General features: G+C 35.5%; 1 protein-coding gene across 3 annotated transcripts in view; it reads right to left on the bottom strand.

Annotated features, from left to right (window-relative positions):
- Window positions 1-3737: 3737 nt before the first annotated feature.
- The window catches only part of MTMR2 (myotubularin related protein 2), a gene marked incomplete at both ends in the record, with an annotated part of 78764 nt that continues 65907 nt past the window's right edge, over window positions 3738-16594 (bottom strand). For 2 of the 3 annotated variants that reach the window (XM_080718836.1, XM_080718837.1), the window contains 6 exons: window positions 3738-3899; window positions 4939-5115; window positions 6893-7006; window positions 8350-8442; window positions 9494-9700; window positions 12314-12499. In XM_080718836.1, coding sequence (XP_080574962.1) covers window positions 3738-3899; window positions 4939-5115; window positions 6893-7006; window positions 8350-8442; window positions 9494-9700; window positions 12314-12499 — 939 coding nt within the window. The remainder of the gene's footprint in view (window positions 3900-4938; window positions 5116-6892; window positions 7007-8349; window positions 8443-9493; window positions 9701-12313; window positions 12500-16594) is intronic. The other variant, XM_080718838.1, reaches the window with a different exon arrangement.

Genomic DNA, 16594 nt, shown 5'->3' with positions numbered 1-16594 from the left:
CTGTAAACATGTTTTTAAAGATCCAGGCAATCATTTTAAGCCAGTTAACCATGAAAGTTATGAAAACATCTTTAAAAGTACAAATAAATCCTAATGAATTAAATGGATTTTTAGAATGAGAAAGGAGGTGTTGTGGAACATACACTTGCACCTTTAAATAATAACCTGTTTGTAATCATGTTATTCAAAGAATTGTAATTTTTAAATCTTAAAACTTAGAGAAACCTTGAATATTTGCATTTTGGGTGAATGCACAGAATGAGTGCAACAAGAACTGTACACACCAATTGTCATGTTAATAATGTATAATTTTGAATAGATCAAGACATGTTAACTTTTTATAAATTTGCCACTGACATCAATAAACCAGCTTTTTTTAAGGAAACACTGAAACTTCCTTAACTATTAACAGACTTTATTGTATAAACTCTCATAAATGTATTTCTAATAGGCATTTCTAAATAGGCCATTAATATCTTGATTATGAGAAACTAAGAATGTATTTACTTATTTGCCATTTTAATACTTATATTGTCACTAAGTCAAGTAAAATTAAGATTGAAAGTTTATGGTGGTATATAAGCTACTCTTAAGAGGACTAATAGCGGGTTGTGGTGGAACTCGCTTGTAATCCCAGCATTTGAGAGCCTGAGACAGGAGGATCACAATTCACAGGCAGCCACAGCTATTTAAAGAGCCACAGCTCTTTAGCTTTGCAACTCACTAAGACCCTGTTTCAAAATAAAAATACAAAAAAATAGGGCTGGGGATGTAGCTCAGAGGTAGAATGCCCCTGGGTTCCATCCCTATTACTGGGAGAAAAAAACAAAAGAGGGCTAATGAACACATTAGTTACATATTAATGAATTCCTATTATATACCTCTGCTGGAACTGATTGAGGTAGAGGTTAGGGTATATATCTCGGCAATCAGCATGCCTTGTTCTGGCTACCTGGGCACTAGCCTTGTTAAGCCTCTTGTTGAATCGGCTTTCTGTAGAGTTGTTAATTTTGTGTCCTTAAATAGATTTGTGAGTTCCTAGAATTGTATGTAAACTTTTGCTTGTGTGCAATTTTCTGATGAGCAGGTCTGCAGTGTCACTGAATTAACAACAGTGAGTCCTTAGACCCAAGAAAGGTAAGAAACTACCCTGGTAACATGGTAAATATTTCTTGTGTCTCAACCAGCATTTCAAATATTAAGTATTCTGTTATCTCCTTGTTTGAATTTCAGATCATTTAATTGCATAAGCATCATTTGGTAATGATTCTAAGTCCTAATTAGAAGAATGATTGAATGATGCTAAATCCTACCCCATCCCTCAGCTAGGATTCAAACTAACCACTTCAGCTTTTGATTCTCTCAGGTGTGAACTGAAAACAGTGTACTGCTTCAGTTTTCTTATGAGAGTTTACAGTAGAGGGTATACAGTATAGTATAGGAATATATGTCCACTAATGTAACAGAGCTTTTATTGCAATGCATTTCTAATATAAGTATCATCTCTCTGTGATATGCTAAACTGGATACTAGGTTGAGTAAGAAATGCATGTTAACAGACTGGTGGCATACATTTGAATTGTTTATCTCAATATATGTGGTGAATGCAGTGGTCATTGCCAGGCATACAGTGCTACATGGACACACAGGCAGATGGAGTGTGGTGATAACTTCTGGAGGAAGAGATAATACCTAAGCTCTGGAGAACAGTTGATCCAGGTCAACAGGAGAATGAACAAGTGAGGCAGAAATCCTCACTTTCCATGAGAGAAGTATGAATTGCGGAGTAATTGGTACATAGAAGTTGGGGTAAACAGAGATTGGGTCAGAGGAGGTAGAGAGCTCCAATTTGACTATATTGCTCTAAATTTTGTACACCTGATTATAAAGGGAAATGGTACACCTGCACAGCCAGTACTCATAAAGTTATAAAATGTTCACACAAAATATAGTGAGATATATATATATATATATATATATATATATATATATATAATTGTATATGTACTAGTACTTTGCTATATCCTATTTACACATAAACCAGTGGTTTATCTTATGCTCAAGTACATATACTGCAGATTGGAGATTCCTGCAGAAGATGAGTGAAGCCACTGTTGAGGTTTTGAAGAGAGTTCAGAGACTTCATAGACTTGCATTTAGATTCCTCTAGGTTCTGAGTGGAATTTGAAGTAGATGTGTGAGTATACTGAGACTTGACACTTTAAATTCTTGATCTCCAACATTGTTTTATGTTGTGTCAGACCAAGATGAAACAGGCTTATATGACGAAACTAGTGGAATGGAGACGAGACTGGGTTTGTGAAATATTTGGAGTGGAAATCATATCTTTAATTCTGATTTGCCACTTAAATACCCTATAAAATTTCACACAGTGACCAAATCTTTTTGGTGCCAATTCTGCTAATATTGGATATTCTGAAAAGAAACTTATTTCTACATTGGGAGAACAGGAACAGAGCTAAAGTTCAGTGAGTGGTGAAAAATTTTTTTAATTGTTTTGTGGTTATATTAAAAATGGGCAGAAATTGAATGTTTCTTTTTGGAGCAGATGTTACTTTCGGCTAGGGGAAAAAATGATAAATGAGAACAAAGATTAAAATTAGTTGAATTTTTTTTTTAATTAAAAGACCAAGGGACAAGAAGCTCCTTTGTTACAGTACATTACATATGGCTCTCGTATAGAGTAAAACAGACACTAGGGAATTTAATGTTTATACCAGCACCGAACTCTCAGGTGAACAGTGAAGCAAGATTTACTGGCATTGAGATTGTAGTCCATCTTTACATGCAATGTGTTCTTTGGTAGACTTTTTCATTCAGTGGGATTACAAAACTTGCAAAGGAAAAAATAGTAAAATATTTCAGGTAAAATTTGACCATAGTACTTTCTCAACATAAGCTATGTATAGACTTCAGAAGGAAATCGATCTTTTAAAGATTTTAAGTATTGCCTTCAAAGCTGCCAATCAGCATTAAGTAAAGTAGGGTAAATAATGTGTTTTAAAATATCTTCCATGATGTTTCTTGAATGTTACAGAATTCTTTTAACTCCTAGATGGCTACCTCTTTGTCCCTTCATCCCCCTCAAAACACATCGCTAAGGCATTGTTTTAGAACAGCTATTTATAACAGCCTAATTAAGTATATATAAATAATGTCAGCAGCAATTTTCAACTATTATACATTTTGCCTTTTGTTATATTAAGAATGGAGGTTGAAAGGTGATCAGGGTAAACGAACTGCTACCAAAAGGAAAACCTGTCATGGAGAAAAGGGTAGTAAATGATTTTGGCCCAGTATATTTGATGCCACAGAACTATAGTGTTGGTTTGGCTTAAAAATGATTGTTTGTCTGTGCTTTCTCCCATCAAAGAGGTGTATTTCTAAAGTGATTTGTACAGATGCCAAAGTTTTTAAGAAAACACTTTTTTTTTAATCAAAAACTTGTTCCTATTGTAGATACAGAGTAGTATTTTAATATACTTTGAGTGACTTAAGATTAGCATCATCATCATGTAAATTATATGTGGAATTATTTTCCTTAAGCCATCCACACTACTACAGTTCTAAAACTCATCCTGGAGAGACTTAAAATAAATAAAACATCTCAACTTTTCTCTCATAGATGGGTTCAAACAAGAGAAGATTTTTCTACTCGTAGAGCTGCCACAGTAATGAAGAGTTCGTAACAATGATGTCTCCAGTCTCATGTCCTTTCATACGACAGTCTGGACAGGAGTGACACACTGTGCAGGAGAGCTGGCTCTCTCTGAGGATGAGGTTGACCGGTTGGAAATTTCTCTCTGTAGTTCCTCCACCTTTTTCTGAAGCTCTGCTCGCTTAGCAAGAAGTTCTTTATATCTGTTGTGAATAGGCTCCTGTAAGAAAAAAACAAAATTACTCAATTAGGCAATTCTAGCCAAACCCAAGGTCAAAATTGTTCCCGAAATGTTGCAATGTGTTTTTTCAGCAATTGTGCCCAGTCCCACCTTTTCAAATCAGTGGAAATCAAATTCAGGGACTGTTGATGCCATTAATTCTTTCTGGTGCCCCCTTTAGTATTTTTAGAGAATACCTCCCACAGAGGTGCTCCTGGAACTAGTACTTCCACAAATACAAGAATTACGACAATTAGAAGTCATAAGATTCTTATCATATAGATGTTGTCTTAAACAGTTTTATTTGTTTTATTTTTTTGGTGGTACTGGGGTTCCTGGAAGCCCTTCTATATCCGGGCTACACTCCCAGACCTACTTTTATATTTTTTATTTGGAAACAGGGTCTCTTAAGTCAGCGCGGCTGGCTTCAAACCTGCGCGATCCTCCTGTCTCCGCCTCCCAAGCGCAGGGATTACAAGCATGCGCCACCACGCCCGGCAAACAGTTTTAAGCAGTAAATATTGTAGAACATATTCACTACAGACCAGGATTTTGTTCAGCTTAGCTTTTCTTAAAGCTCTTTTCTTCAGCATATTTAAAACAGACCCCTAGAATCAGGAGAAAAAAGGTGTTTTGTCCTAAGTCATCGAAGCAATGTCAGAATAGCAAGCCACTATATTGCCAGATGTGGTGGCAGATACTTGTAATCTCAGTGTTTGTGAGGAACATTTGCATGTTTATGGCCAGCCCCAGCAATTTAGCATGGCCCTCCCCAACTTAAGACCGTTTCCAAATAAAAAACAAAACAGGGCAGGATAGCTCAAGTAGAATGCCCGTGTTCAATCCCCAGTACCATCAACAAAAAAAGAAAATCAGCTTATACTAGTCCCAGTGTTGTGCTTTTTCTAGTACACAGTTATAACTATTAATAGATATAAGTGGAAAGTTAAATATGCAAATAATTGTTCCAATTGCTTCATAAGGGACAGATTTTAATAGAATTGCGTTACAGATTGAAAATTTCTAGCATTAACTGTACCTGTGGTTTCATCCGTGGATTCCACCTTATGTAATATCCCACCCAGAGCTCTAGATGGCGCATACTGGCTACCGGATAAAGGACATGATTGGAGTAACTCCCATAAAGAGGATTAGTGAAGTCTTCCAGCTGGCTATTTATGTAAGACCATAGTGACACTGTTCTTTTAGGAAGATTCTGTGAGGAAAAATAGGTATGATCACATCAGCTACTTAATCTTTAGAGGGAGTTTGTAAAGACTTATTTTGTGGTCATTCAGCCTTGAACACTGGTAATTAGACTCACTTTTGTTAAAATGTGTTGATAAACAGTCTGAATTTTTTGAGTTAACTGTAGTTACCATATGAACCAACATATCCGTTCTTAATGAAACTGAAAATACATCCATATATCATATAAAAACCCCAAAGCCCATCAGCTAATGAATGTATAAATAAAATATACATAACAGAATACTCTGCCATAAAGAGAAATGGTGTTACAACATAGATGAACCTTAAAAACATTACACTAAGTGAAAGGGCATAAATAAAAGTTTATAGAGTGAATGGTTCCATTCAAAACAAGTGTCCAGAAGGCAACTTCACTAAAGCAGGAAGCAGTTATCTCTGCTTTCTTTCTTTTTTTTCTTCCTTCCTTCCTTCCTTTTCTTCCTTCCTTCTCTCTCTCTCTTTCTTTCTTTCTTTCTTTTTTTTTTTTTGTGGTGCTAGGGGGTGGAACCCAGAGGCTTTCTACCTCTGGGCTATACTCCCAGACCTATTTTATACTTTATTTGGAAACAGGGTGTCCCTAAGTTGCTGAGAGCCTCACTAAGTAGCTGAGGCTGGCTTCAAACCTGTGTGATCTTCCTGTCTCGGCCTCCCAAGTGCAGGGATTACAACTGTGCGCCACCATGCCCAGCTCTGCTTTCTTATTAGGCCAGAATATGGGAGGATAGGAGAATGGGAATTGACTCCTAACAAGTGTGAGGCTTCTTTGGGGTGATGAAAATATCCTGAAATCAAATGGTGTTGTTCTTAATAATCTGGGTAACTAAAACCCACTAAAGTAAACTTTAGATATATGGCATGCAAATAGTACACACAATCTAGGAAGCAATACATAGCAGTTTTTGTGGTATTTTGTATAACATATTTAACCTTCACAATATAAGTACTATTTTCCCTATTATACAGAAGCAGAAATAAACTTGCCAAGGTTACACATTAAGTGACATATCCGAGATGTGAACCCAGTAGCTGGGCATCAATGGAAGGAGTCTTCCCCCTACACTATAAAGAAGAATACTATAATGACAGTTTTTCAGGATGAAAGTTAGGTGATATTGAGGGGGAAGGTACTAATCTGAATGATTATGATGTTCATACCTGAAAAAGATGGATTTTGAGAAAAATGAAAGCTTGAAATTTAATCCTTATATCAACTAATACCAACTACTTTATAGTGATCTCTGGGAAGGAGGGGTAATGAAAATCTTTTTATATAGTAGCTTTACATTGTTTGAATCTTTCAGTATTACTTTACAACTTAAAAATATAATTAAAATGTCTTATTAACATGCAGAAAATGTTTTGAGAATTGAATTGCCTGTTCACTCAAATGTGCATTTTCCACTAGTTTTACTCTTTTGCACTTTCTCTGGAGGGTATCATCCAATATGGAATAATAGGAATACTGGTGTTCCTGAGATCCCATTTACTTCAGTCCTCTTTAGCAGACATGTGTCACTTCCCACCCATGAACTTAGCTGATATTTAACTAGCATCTTTGGCCTTTTTTTTTTTTTTTTAACAGATAATTGAAAATAGATCAGGTCCAGATACATGGAAGGCATTAACCATTATAGTTTGTAATATCAAAGCATTGAAAATTCAGCTGAAACTTGGGCATTTTTGTAGAGCAAATACAAAGTGAGGATAAAGCAACGGGGTGAGGGTCATGACGTATATTTTACCTCTTTTCCTCTCTGCTGCTCACTGTTACAGAGGAATGTTCCAAATAAACAGCTGTATAAGTGGTCCAAAATGGTGATGAGAAAATATTCATTGAATTCAAATGCGGTAGGAAACTGCAAATTGAACACCATATATGCATGAATTTATAAAACTTTTGGTTTGGGCATATTCATCTTTGTCATGAAATGTTTATTATAGTACTTACAATTAAGTCTTTATAACATTCAAAACTGCACATGTAAGGCACATGGCATTATCTACCTTTTTGTTCAGAAACTTAGTATCGATTTTCTGAGATTAACTTCTCCCAGAGAGCCCTTTTATTGTACAGTAGGAATATGAATGGTCTGCTAATCTTGCTGGGTACTGAATTTTGACTCAGACAGTTCTGGTAAGTTTAATCTCCAAAAATTGACAACTGTAATTTTCCCCTGACCACAGTTAAGACTTTCTTTAGATTTTCGATAAAACTGCTTTGTTTTTAGGAATTAAACAATATAATTAGTCCAGAAAATGTCAGCAATACACAAAAATATGTGCAGACAATTTATAAGGTACATCCTGTCAAATCAGTCTCTTTTGATCTATTTTGGAAGCATCTTTCTAAAACAAAATTCACCCTTTCTAACCAGGTCAGTGGCTCCAGTGGATATACTAATTTTATGTAATATAATTTTGAGAGAATAATAGAATTATAGAACCATCAATAATGCCATGGTTTTAAAAAGCTTCCCTACTCTACTGATGGCATATTTTATTTAAAACCAAAAATAGTAATGGTCAAATGTGAGTCCTACTGTTTTGGGCCAGATACCTTAAAAAGGATCAGTAGGATTTGTGTATTTGATCTACCTCAAAGACAATTAATTCCAAAGGAAAAACTGAAGCCTATTCCAAGAAATAATAAATATGATTAAATATATATAACATCTTTCTCTCTTTTTTAACAAACCCAAGCAGAACCAGGCCTCAAACCAAGGTTCCGAAATTTTTTTAGTTACTGCTACATGAATATAAAGTAGAGCAACTGACATTTGGCTCCAATAAAATATCGGTTACTTCATTAAAAGAAAACAGTAATCCTCTAATGAAGTGTATTGATTTTGGTTCACCTGTCTTACCAACATATATATAATCCTCCAGATGAATATACTATTATTATTTAAATGCTTTTAAATTATTATTTAATTATTTAAATTGTTATTTAAATTATTATATTATTTGTTTATAAAAAAGGAATACATTCAGATTGTTATCACTCCTCACAATGCTAATGGAATAAAAATGGCAAAGTGTTTAATATTACTCCCAAACAACAAATTTTAACTTAATTTACATGACAAACAATAGCTCTATCTCTTGGAAATCTTGGAATTTCCATTTCACATGAACTTCAGGATAATCAGACTCTGAACTTAAAGGCAATATATAAGAATGGACACCCCCAATAAGTTACCTGTCTTGTCATTTGCCAGACACAGTCGATAAACTGAAGAAAAACAGGTGATCTGTCTGCGTCTGCATGGTTCTTATCTCCATGGCCAACTCTCTTAAAACAGAGTGAAAGAGTTTAAATAGGATTTTTAAAGTTTTAGCACATACTGCAAAGTAAAGAGAAATTTGTAATTCTACCAAGCAGAAACTGTTATTAACATTTTTTTCTTTTTCCATTTTTTTTAAATTTTGTACTAGTGTTATGAACCCATATGCATTTTACCTCCAAGCTATAACCTCTAGCCCTTTTTGTATTTTTTATTTTGAAATAGGGGTTTTCTAAGTTGCCTAAACTAGCTATGAACCTGCAGTCCTCCTCTCTCAGCCTCCTAAGTACTGGGAGTACAGGTGTGCACGACCACATCTGGCTTATATTAACATCCACTTCGAAGTACAAATTTACAAGTTTTTTCTGACATGAGCTCCTCATAATAGGAATTAGCATTTTAATAAATGAAAAACAGATCCTAAAAGATTGATAATGGAATTGGAGAAATTAGACCTTTAAACCTGATTTTCTGTCTTACAGATTTAACTTCCCTGTGATGGAGAACAGTTACTTGTAAAATGGACTCAGAGAGCATTGCCCTTTGATCTTTATTTCCTTTGCCAGTGTATGAAGAAGACATCAGGAAGAAGCCCATTAACACAAATCTGAAACCCTTTCAAAAGTCCTTGACATCTACCCTCCAAGCCTGTAGTCACCCATGGTTTCTCAGTTCTTCCCTTCTTTAAGGACTTTTGACACAAATGAATAAAACAGAACCCTACTCATGACTTCAAAGCAGGATTCATCCTAAAAATGTGGTCCACAGACTTCTGGGGGCTTTCAAGTAGAAGCTATGTTCATAATATTTATTTATTTTTATCAATGATATCCAGTATTTTTTCAGTAGAGACCACAGAAGAGACTGACTGGTCAGATGACAAATAGCTGGCACTGGCTCCCCATCATAGAGTCATAGTTAAGATATCCTAATATAATACTTTCAAAACCAAAAAAGTTCTCATGAGAATTTTACCTCACTAGACAAATGATCAGTTTGCATCTGTTATTTTCACATGCTTTGTCTGAGAAGCATCAGGCATCAAAGTTCTTTACTTACCAGTTGGAATCGATGTCCAAAGCTTAGCCACTCTTTCTCCACAAGGACCTCAAATCCTCGTATGGTTCGATAATATCCATCCAACATCAGCATGGCAAGGGAAGTTAACTGAGCTGTGCGATCCCAACCATCGCTGCAGTGTACCACCACCGAGGTCTTCCCTGACTCTACCTTGTCAGCTATCCTAAGAGCCCCTGCAAGAATAAGCTGGAAAATAATTTTTAAATGAAAATTTAAATACATCTCAAATTTACTATTATTGTTTTGTTTGAGATGACTGTTAATAATTAACATGGTGAGAAAAAATGTTGCCCTTAAATTTTGCTTTTAAAACTAGAAAATTTTAGGAGTTTGGATCATTGGTAGAGCATGTATCTAACATTGGAGACCCTGGGTTCAATTCCAGCAAAAAATTAAAAATTAAAAAATTTCATGAACATACTCATTTATAAAATGTAATTTGCATGCTAAACAACAGCATGAGAAGCATTTTTCTTAGAAGAATTAAATCCTAATGTACTTTTTTTCCCTAGGAAGCAAACATTTCATTGTCATCTATTTAAGAATAGTTGATACACAGGCTGAAACCCTGTCTTCCTATTAAAAGCAATAATATGGGATCTAATAGAATTCTGAGGCATTTATTATTTTGACTAGAGATTTTTATGTAACATAGCACACAGCAAGCATAGTATAAACTAAAGCTTTTCTTTAATAGTGTGCATGAAAATTCTCATTAGATTATTATACCAATTTATCTAAAATTTCAGTTCTTACATTGACACATATACAGAACTCTGCAAAATGACTTAAACTTTCTGAAAAATATTAAGTGATAACAAGTAGATGTAACCAAAAGAATCACAAAAGTAAAATATTCTTAGAATGGAAAATATAGCCCCATTCTTTTTTTTTTTTTTTTTTTGCAATGACTAACATACTATACTTGAGGAAGTATATGGTACCAAACATAAGAGATCAGAATAAAAGAAAATAAACTTAAGTCTGGAAACTTCATAAGGGAGGCCAGTCTAAGGCCATCTCAAATGTGACTGCACCAATCATTTGTAAGCATTAAAAAAGTGCCTGGACCCCCATCCCCATCTCTGATGATTCTAATTTACTACTTTAAGTAAGTATCACCTATAATTCAAATATATATCGAACTTAATAACTGGTAGCCCAAAATGTTAGTTAAGACCAACCAGGAAGTTATCCATAGTAGTAATCTTTATTCATTCATAATTATTTATGGAGTCCCTTCAGATGTGGCTGGTATTGCTCTAGATGCTAGAGATAAAACATTCAGAACAGAATACCTGCTTAATGCAGTTGACATTCTTGGGGAGTCAGCCACACAGAAGCAAGGGAATACAAAGCACTTCAGATGTTTGCAACTGACAAAGCTCCGCAACGTGACAGGAGGAGTGCCGGGAGAGCTGTGCTGCACATGAGTGGTGGGGAACCTCTCTGAAAGGGGGTGATACCTGAGTAGGTATCTGAAGATGGTGCATAGCTAAGCCCTGTGGGTTTAAGGACTGATGGAGGAGAAAGTCTAGCCAAACTACAAGTCATTCACACCTAGGGAAACCTGTTCTTGTTACAGCCATCCTTTTGGAGAGAATGTTCTACATGCTAGTGAAATGATACGGCATTTTTTCAAAAACAAACACAATTTCTGTTAGTTCCAAATCAAGGCTTATGGATATTTGTAGACCATGGAGTTTATTAGATGGGCCACATGAACATGCCCTCCAAGCAGTAATTATATATGGCTATATTTACATTTCCAAGTTTCTTGAAGAGAAAAGTAATAAAAAGTCTTAATTGTAATTGTAATTCAGTGTGCTTTCAATTCTGTCTGAATTTTAGATTTTAATGTGAATATAAATCTGCTTAATATAATCCTATTTCCCATTATTTCATAATAATTAACATACATATGGTATGTAAGCATTTATTTTACTCTATCAAAAAATATACACATAGAAAATATAACTATATTAACTAAAATAGTGTGGTACTTCAAACATGAAATTAGTATGTCAGATAAGTTAGTGTTCACTGGTACTTGCCAAGTGATTTAACACTCCAGAGATACCTTTCCTTCAGCTACTCTGGTTCATTCCTCTAGCCATAATGGTTTTAACTTCACAAACCATAGAACAAATATTTGCTGGATAGTGATTCAAATAGTGCTGCCCTAGTTCCCAAGGTGACAAAAAAGAAATGTGATTTATTCACTCTAGGCCTCTATGACATAGCAATATATGTTGTTTGATATCTAAAAGCAAATAAATGAAGGACAGGTATTACCTAATTAAATGGAAAGAAAAAAAGTATAGAGTTCAGAGAAAATGGAAATGAATACAATTTGGAAGCCTTCATAGAAGGAATGTATTAACTAGGATCTGAGATGGGTAGACAAGATAGGATGGGAAAAAGTATAATGGAAGCAAAATTCGTTCAACAAACATGAAACTTTAGAAGTAGTACTTTTGTTTGTGTGTTTGTGATACTAGGGATCGAACCCAGGGCCCTACTACCACTGAGCTACACTACAGCCCTTTTTACTTTGAAAAAAGGGTCTCACTAAGTCACAATGTTGGCCTTGTACTTAATCCTCCTAAGTCCTGGGATTACAGGCAAGCAAATTGTAGACATATGCACCTGCTCCAGGCTTAGTAGGTTCTAATTATCAAAGAAGTTAACAACTTCACACCATTTAGAAAGATACTACAGTGCTGATTTCAATTATAAAATGCCATACAAGGCTGGATAAAGTCCTTGTTTTAGAAATAGAAATAGAAATATACCCACCTTAATATGTTCTAGCCAGTGAGTAGATTCCAAGTTAGACAACCAGTGAGTTTCCTCAATGTTGGGGTATACAATCTCCTTAAGTTTTCTTAATGATTCCCTCATAACATGAATATTGTGGATATCCAGAAACACTAGCTCTGCATTTTGATAGGCATCTTCACTTTCATAACCACCACCTTTTGCCTGGAAAAAACACAAATCATGGGAAATGATAAAAATAAATTTCCATTACCTATGGACACGCATGAAAAAGTTCTATAAGGTACCTGAAAGCATAAAAGAATATTCATATTACTGGTGCCTAGGAAAACCCTCCTGAGGAGATGGGAATGGCTCAAGGTGCCTTAGCACAACCATGGTATACTTCGTGTTCTTGGTAAACCATGAATATACACTTACCTCTCTATGTGGCTATTATAAATATTAAATATCAAACATATTAAGGTATTTCAACATTTTAAAGCACTTTTGTTCTTAACCATATTCCTTATCCAAATGTTTTTTACAGAAGACTTGCTTTTATATGTATGAAATCATCAGACTACTGAGTTCCATCTGCAGGGACCTCCTGTCAGTTCATGCCTGCTGCTCCACCACCCTGCCTCTTTACCTCATTTTAATCTCAGTATTTCTAGCCAGGCATGGTGGTGCACATCTGCAGTCTCAGTTCTTGGGAGGCTGAGACAGAAATATAAAAATCTGAGGAAATCCTCAGCAAGTAGTTAGATTCGTTCACCTCGCAAGACTCTGCTTTAAAATAAAAAGAAAATAGGGCTAAGGGTGGAGCCTGGAGGTAGAGTGCCCGTGGGTTCAATCCCCAGCACCACAGTAAATAATTCCAATACTATTTTCAATCATAATGGCAATTCTCTTTTAACCACATAATTCCTTGTATGTGTAAAAATATGGAATGCTATCAACATCACTATCAAAAATTTAAAGCATCTTATACAGACAGAATAATATTTTTCAAAATATGCTATGGCTGGAAATGGGAATCCATTTTTTCTGGGCTTACTGTTTTTATATTTTATAAATAAAACATCATCCTATCTTCTACTAGCTCAAGAAGTCTCCTTCTTACAGCTCTAATAAAAACAAATTATAAGAATGCTGGAGTAGCACTGTACTTACATAAAAGTAAATGAGCATTAACACCTTTGAAGACAATGAAACTCACCAACTCCTAACCAACAACAAATAACAGAAGAATATAAGTTCAGGCTTCCTGACACTATGTAATAGTTTGAATTCAGGATAGGGACAATTCTGTCTTTCAGTGGATACCTGTTACCTTGGCTTAATTTGAAGAGGGGAAATAGAACAGGCTGAGGAGGGAGAAACCTTCAGTTCGATTTGATTACAACACAATTGAGATGACAGTGGTGGCAGCCTACACAGAACTGTCACAAAAACAAATGCTGTGGAATCAGGAGACTACAAACTACAAACATTGAAAGACTGTGCTTTTAAGTATAGTATATGGTAAATGAGTTATATCTTAAAGCTATTTTTTAAAGAACTTGATGGTAAAACATGCAAAAATCATTTAAAACAATTGTAACAAAGAATCCCATTGAACCAAAATACTAACAAGTGGAACAAATGACCAGTAGCCACAAAGTCTGGCTGCTATCAATAAATGGGAGTAAGCAAGAACTGACACAGGACAAGCCCGATAACAAGAACCTGCTGGACCTTAGAAGTCATCAATTTTAGTACTTGTTTCTTTGTTTGGGCTTTTTTCTAAAATTACTGGAAAGGTTCATTTTACAAGTGCAGCAGAAGTTGTGTGTGTGTGTGTGTGTGTGTGTGTGTGTGTGTGTGTGTGTGTTCGGGTGGTGGTTCAGGGGTATATTTTAAGAGTTGATTTGCAAAAGGCCTATAGTAGATGTAGATTTAAGGTAAAAAATAATTTTACCTTACAAACTCTTCTGTCCAGCCAGGAAACCTTATGCTAAGGGTATAATCAAAATTACAAAGGCAATGAAAAATCTTTGGACAAAAGCATTTGTGAAAAAGGAGGGGTGTGTGTGTGTGTGTGTGTGTGTGTGTGTGTGTGTGTGTGTGACTGGAGATGGAACCCTTCTGCCTCCGGGCTACACTCCCAGGCCTATTTTATATTTTATTTGGAAACAGGGTCTCTTAAGCTGGCTTTGAACCTGCGTGATCCTCCTGTCTCTGTCTCCCAAGCGTGGGGATTACAAGTGTGCACCACCATGCCCAGCCAAAGGAGGGGGATTTGGATAAAGGCCGCCACTTACAGAAATTAGGTAGAAGGGAACGTATGTGTATGAAGGATGAGTACTGTGACAGTGCAATATAAAACAAATTGTGTGTCCATTTGAAAGACCTAGGAATAGAACCATCAAGTAACAAATCAGCATCTTTTGCACTAGATTATGGTTTAATATAGTTTCCTAATAAAATTTCTTGGAGAAACAGCTATTCCAGTCTTGACAGAAAATGTTCAAGATCTCACACTGAATTTGGATATTCTGTCATACCAGATAGCAAAGAAGTCAGCTGTGTTAGTCAGCTTTCTGTTGCCATAAAAAAATACCTGAGATAATCAACTTATAGATTTATTTTGGCTCAGTGTTAGAGGATTAAGTCCATAACTTGGCCTCACTGCTGTTAGGCCTGTGCTCAGGCAGCACCTCATGGCAGGAGTACAGGGGAGAGCAAAACCATTCACCTCATGGCTGGAAAGTGAAAGAGGGAGCGAGCGAGAGGAAGGGGCCAGCTCCAAAGTCCTACAATCCCTCAAGGGCACGCCCACAGTTACTTGAAAACTTCCTATTAGGTTCTCCTCTCCAATGGATCCACCTCCCAGTAGTGCTATGGGCTGGAGAGCAGGCCCTGCAATACATGAGCATTAGGGATATGATCCAAACCTTAGCAGCTACCACGGCTCTATAGAAAGAGAATCAAAAGGCTTCCCTAACAAGGATGAGACAATTTTTTATTTCAAAGAAATATTTGCAAGAGGTTAAAAGAAATGTCAGAGTGCTACTTGAAAGAATTTGTTAACATTAGAGGATGATAAAAAGCAAATTCATTATTGAGAAAACTTGTAAATATGAAGAATCAAGCATTTATCCTGTCTTTTACATGAACTTAATAGCTAAAATTAAAATGATAATGTATCTAGGTACTGAACATTAATGGCAACTAACATCACATGTGCTTCATGATGTATCACACCTGTAGTCTTGCCAAAGGATCTGAATAAACCTCTGGATTCATCTGATAAGTTCAAGAGACAGAAGAAAGCCACATCATGAGCCAATCACTGAAATCCAGATGGAGAAGTCCTCAGATAAAATATAGGGAAAAGATGGTAAAGAGAGGATCACAGATTAAGAGAGATTTAAAAGATATAATGACTAAACTATTTTAAAATACAATGTATGGATACACACAATGGTCATAAAACCATAAAGTAAAAAAGAAATATTACTATAAAAGAAGAGTAAGGACTTTTGGCAGGGTTCCATGGAAGTGAAATTGATTGGGACAGGGTACTCTTGGAGGTAGATGGGTAAAATTACATCTGTACCAAAAAGTAGTGTTTTTTCTTACTATTCCCAAAACAGTACAGTGTCACTATTTACATAACATTTACCTTTTACTTGGGACTTATAAGTAACATTTGTCCCAACCACTTTTTCTGCTCTATATTCCCTTCACCTAGAAATAATCCTAAATCTCACTCCTGCTACTTCACAGCATAAATCTTAGGGAGAAGTATTTACTGGAAGAAGATATGCCTTGTGCTGAGGGCTTCATTTCCACCTTATCTCATTTGTCTTTATGCCCTATAGTTACAATGTTAATGATTTAGGATGCCATGCTCTTTCCTCATCTCCCTTAAGGAGGGATACTTACAGTTTAACAGAGAGTGTCCGGCACTTACAAGGCCCTCAAAACGCTAAGCAGGATGGAAATATTTAGGAATATCTTCCACAAGTTAATTAAAAGGATCATAACAGCAAAGGATCATAATAGCAGAAAAAACAGAAATAACCTAAAAATACAACAGCATTGTAATATAATTTATTATTATACCTTAAAATATATTACAAATGAATTTTTATTGGCATAGCAATATACAGTATTCAATTTTTAAAAGAAAATAAAATTATACCATTTTGTATATATGTGTATACATACTGATCTTGCATAATCACATTTTATGCCGTTCCTTATTATTTTCTTTTTATCTGCATATTCTACTATAAGAGATGATACAATTGCAGTTTTAGATTAACTAAC

This window comes from Muscardinus avellanarius (assembly GCF_963383645.1).
Source record: "Muscardinus avellanarius genome assembly, chromosome: 1".
Lineage (NCBI taxonomy): Eukaryota > Metazoa > Chordata > Mammalia > Rodentia > Gliridae > Muscardinus > Muscardinus avellanarius.
Note: the sequence above shows the minus strand (reverse complement) of the source record. Positions and strands in the feature narration are given on the sequence as shown.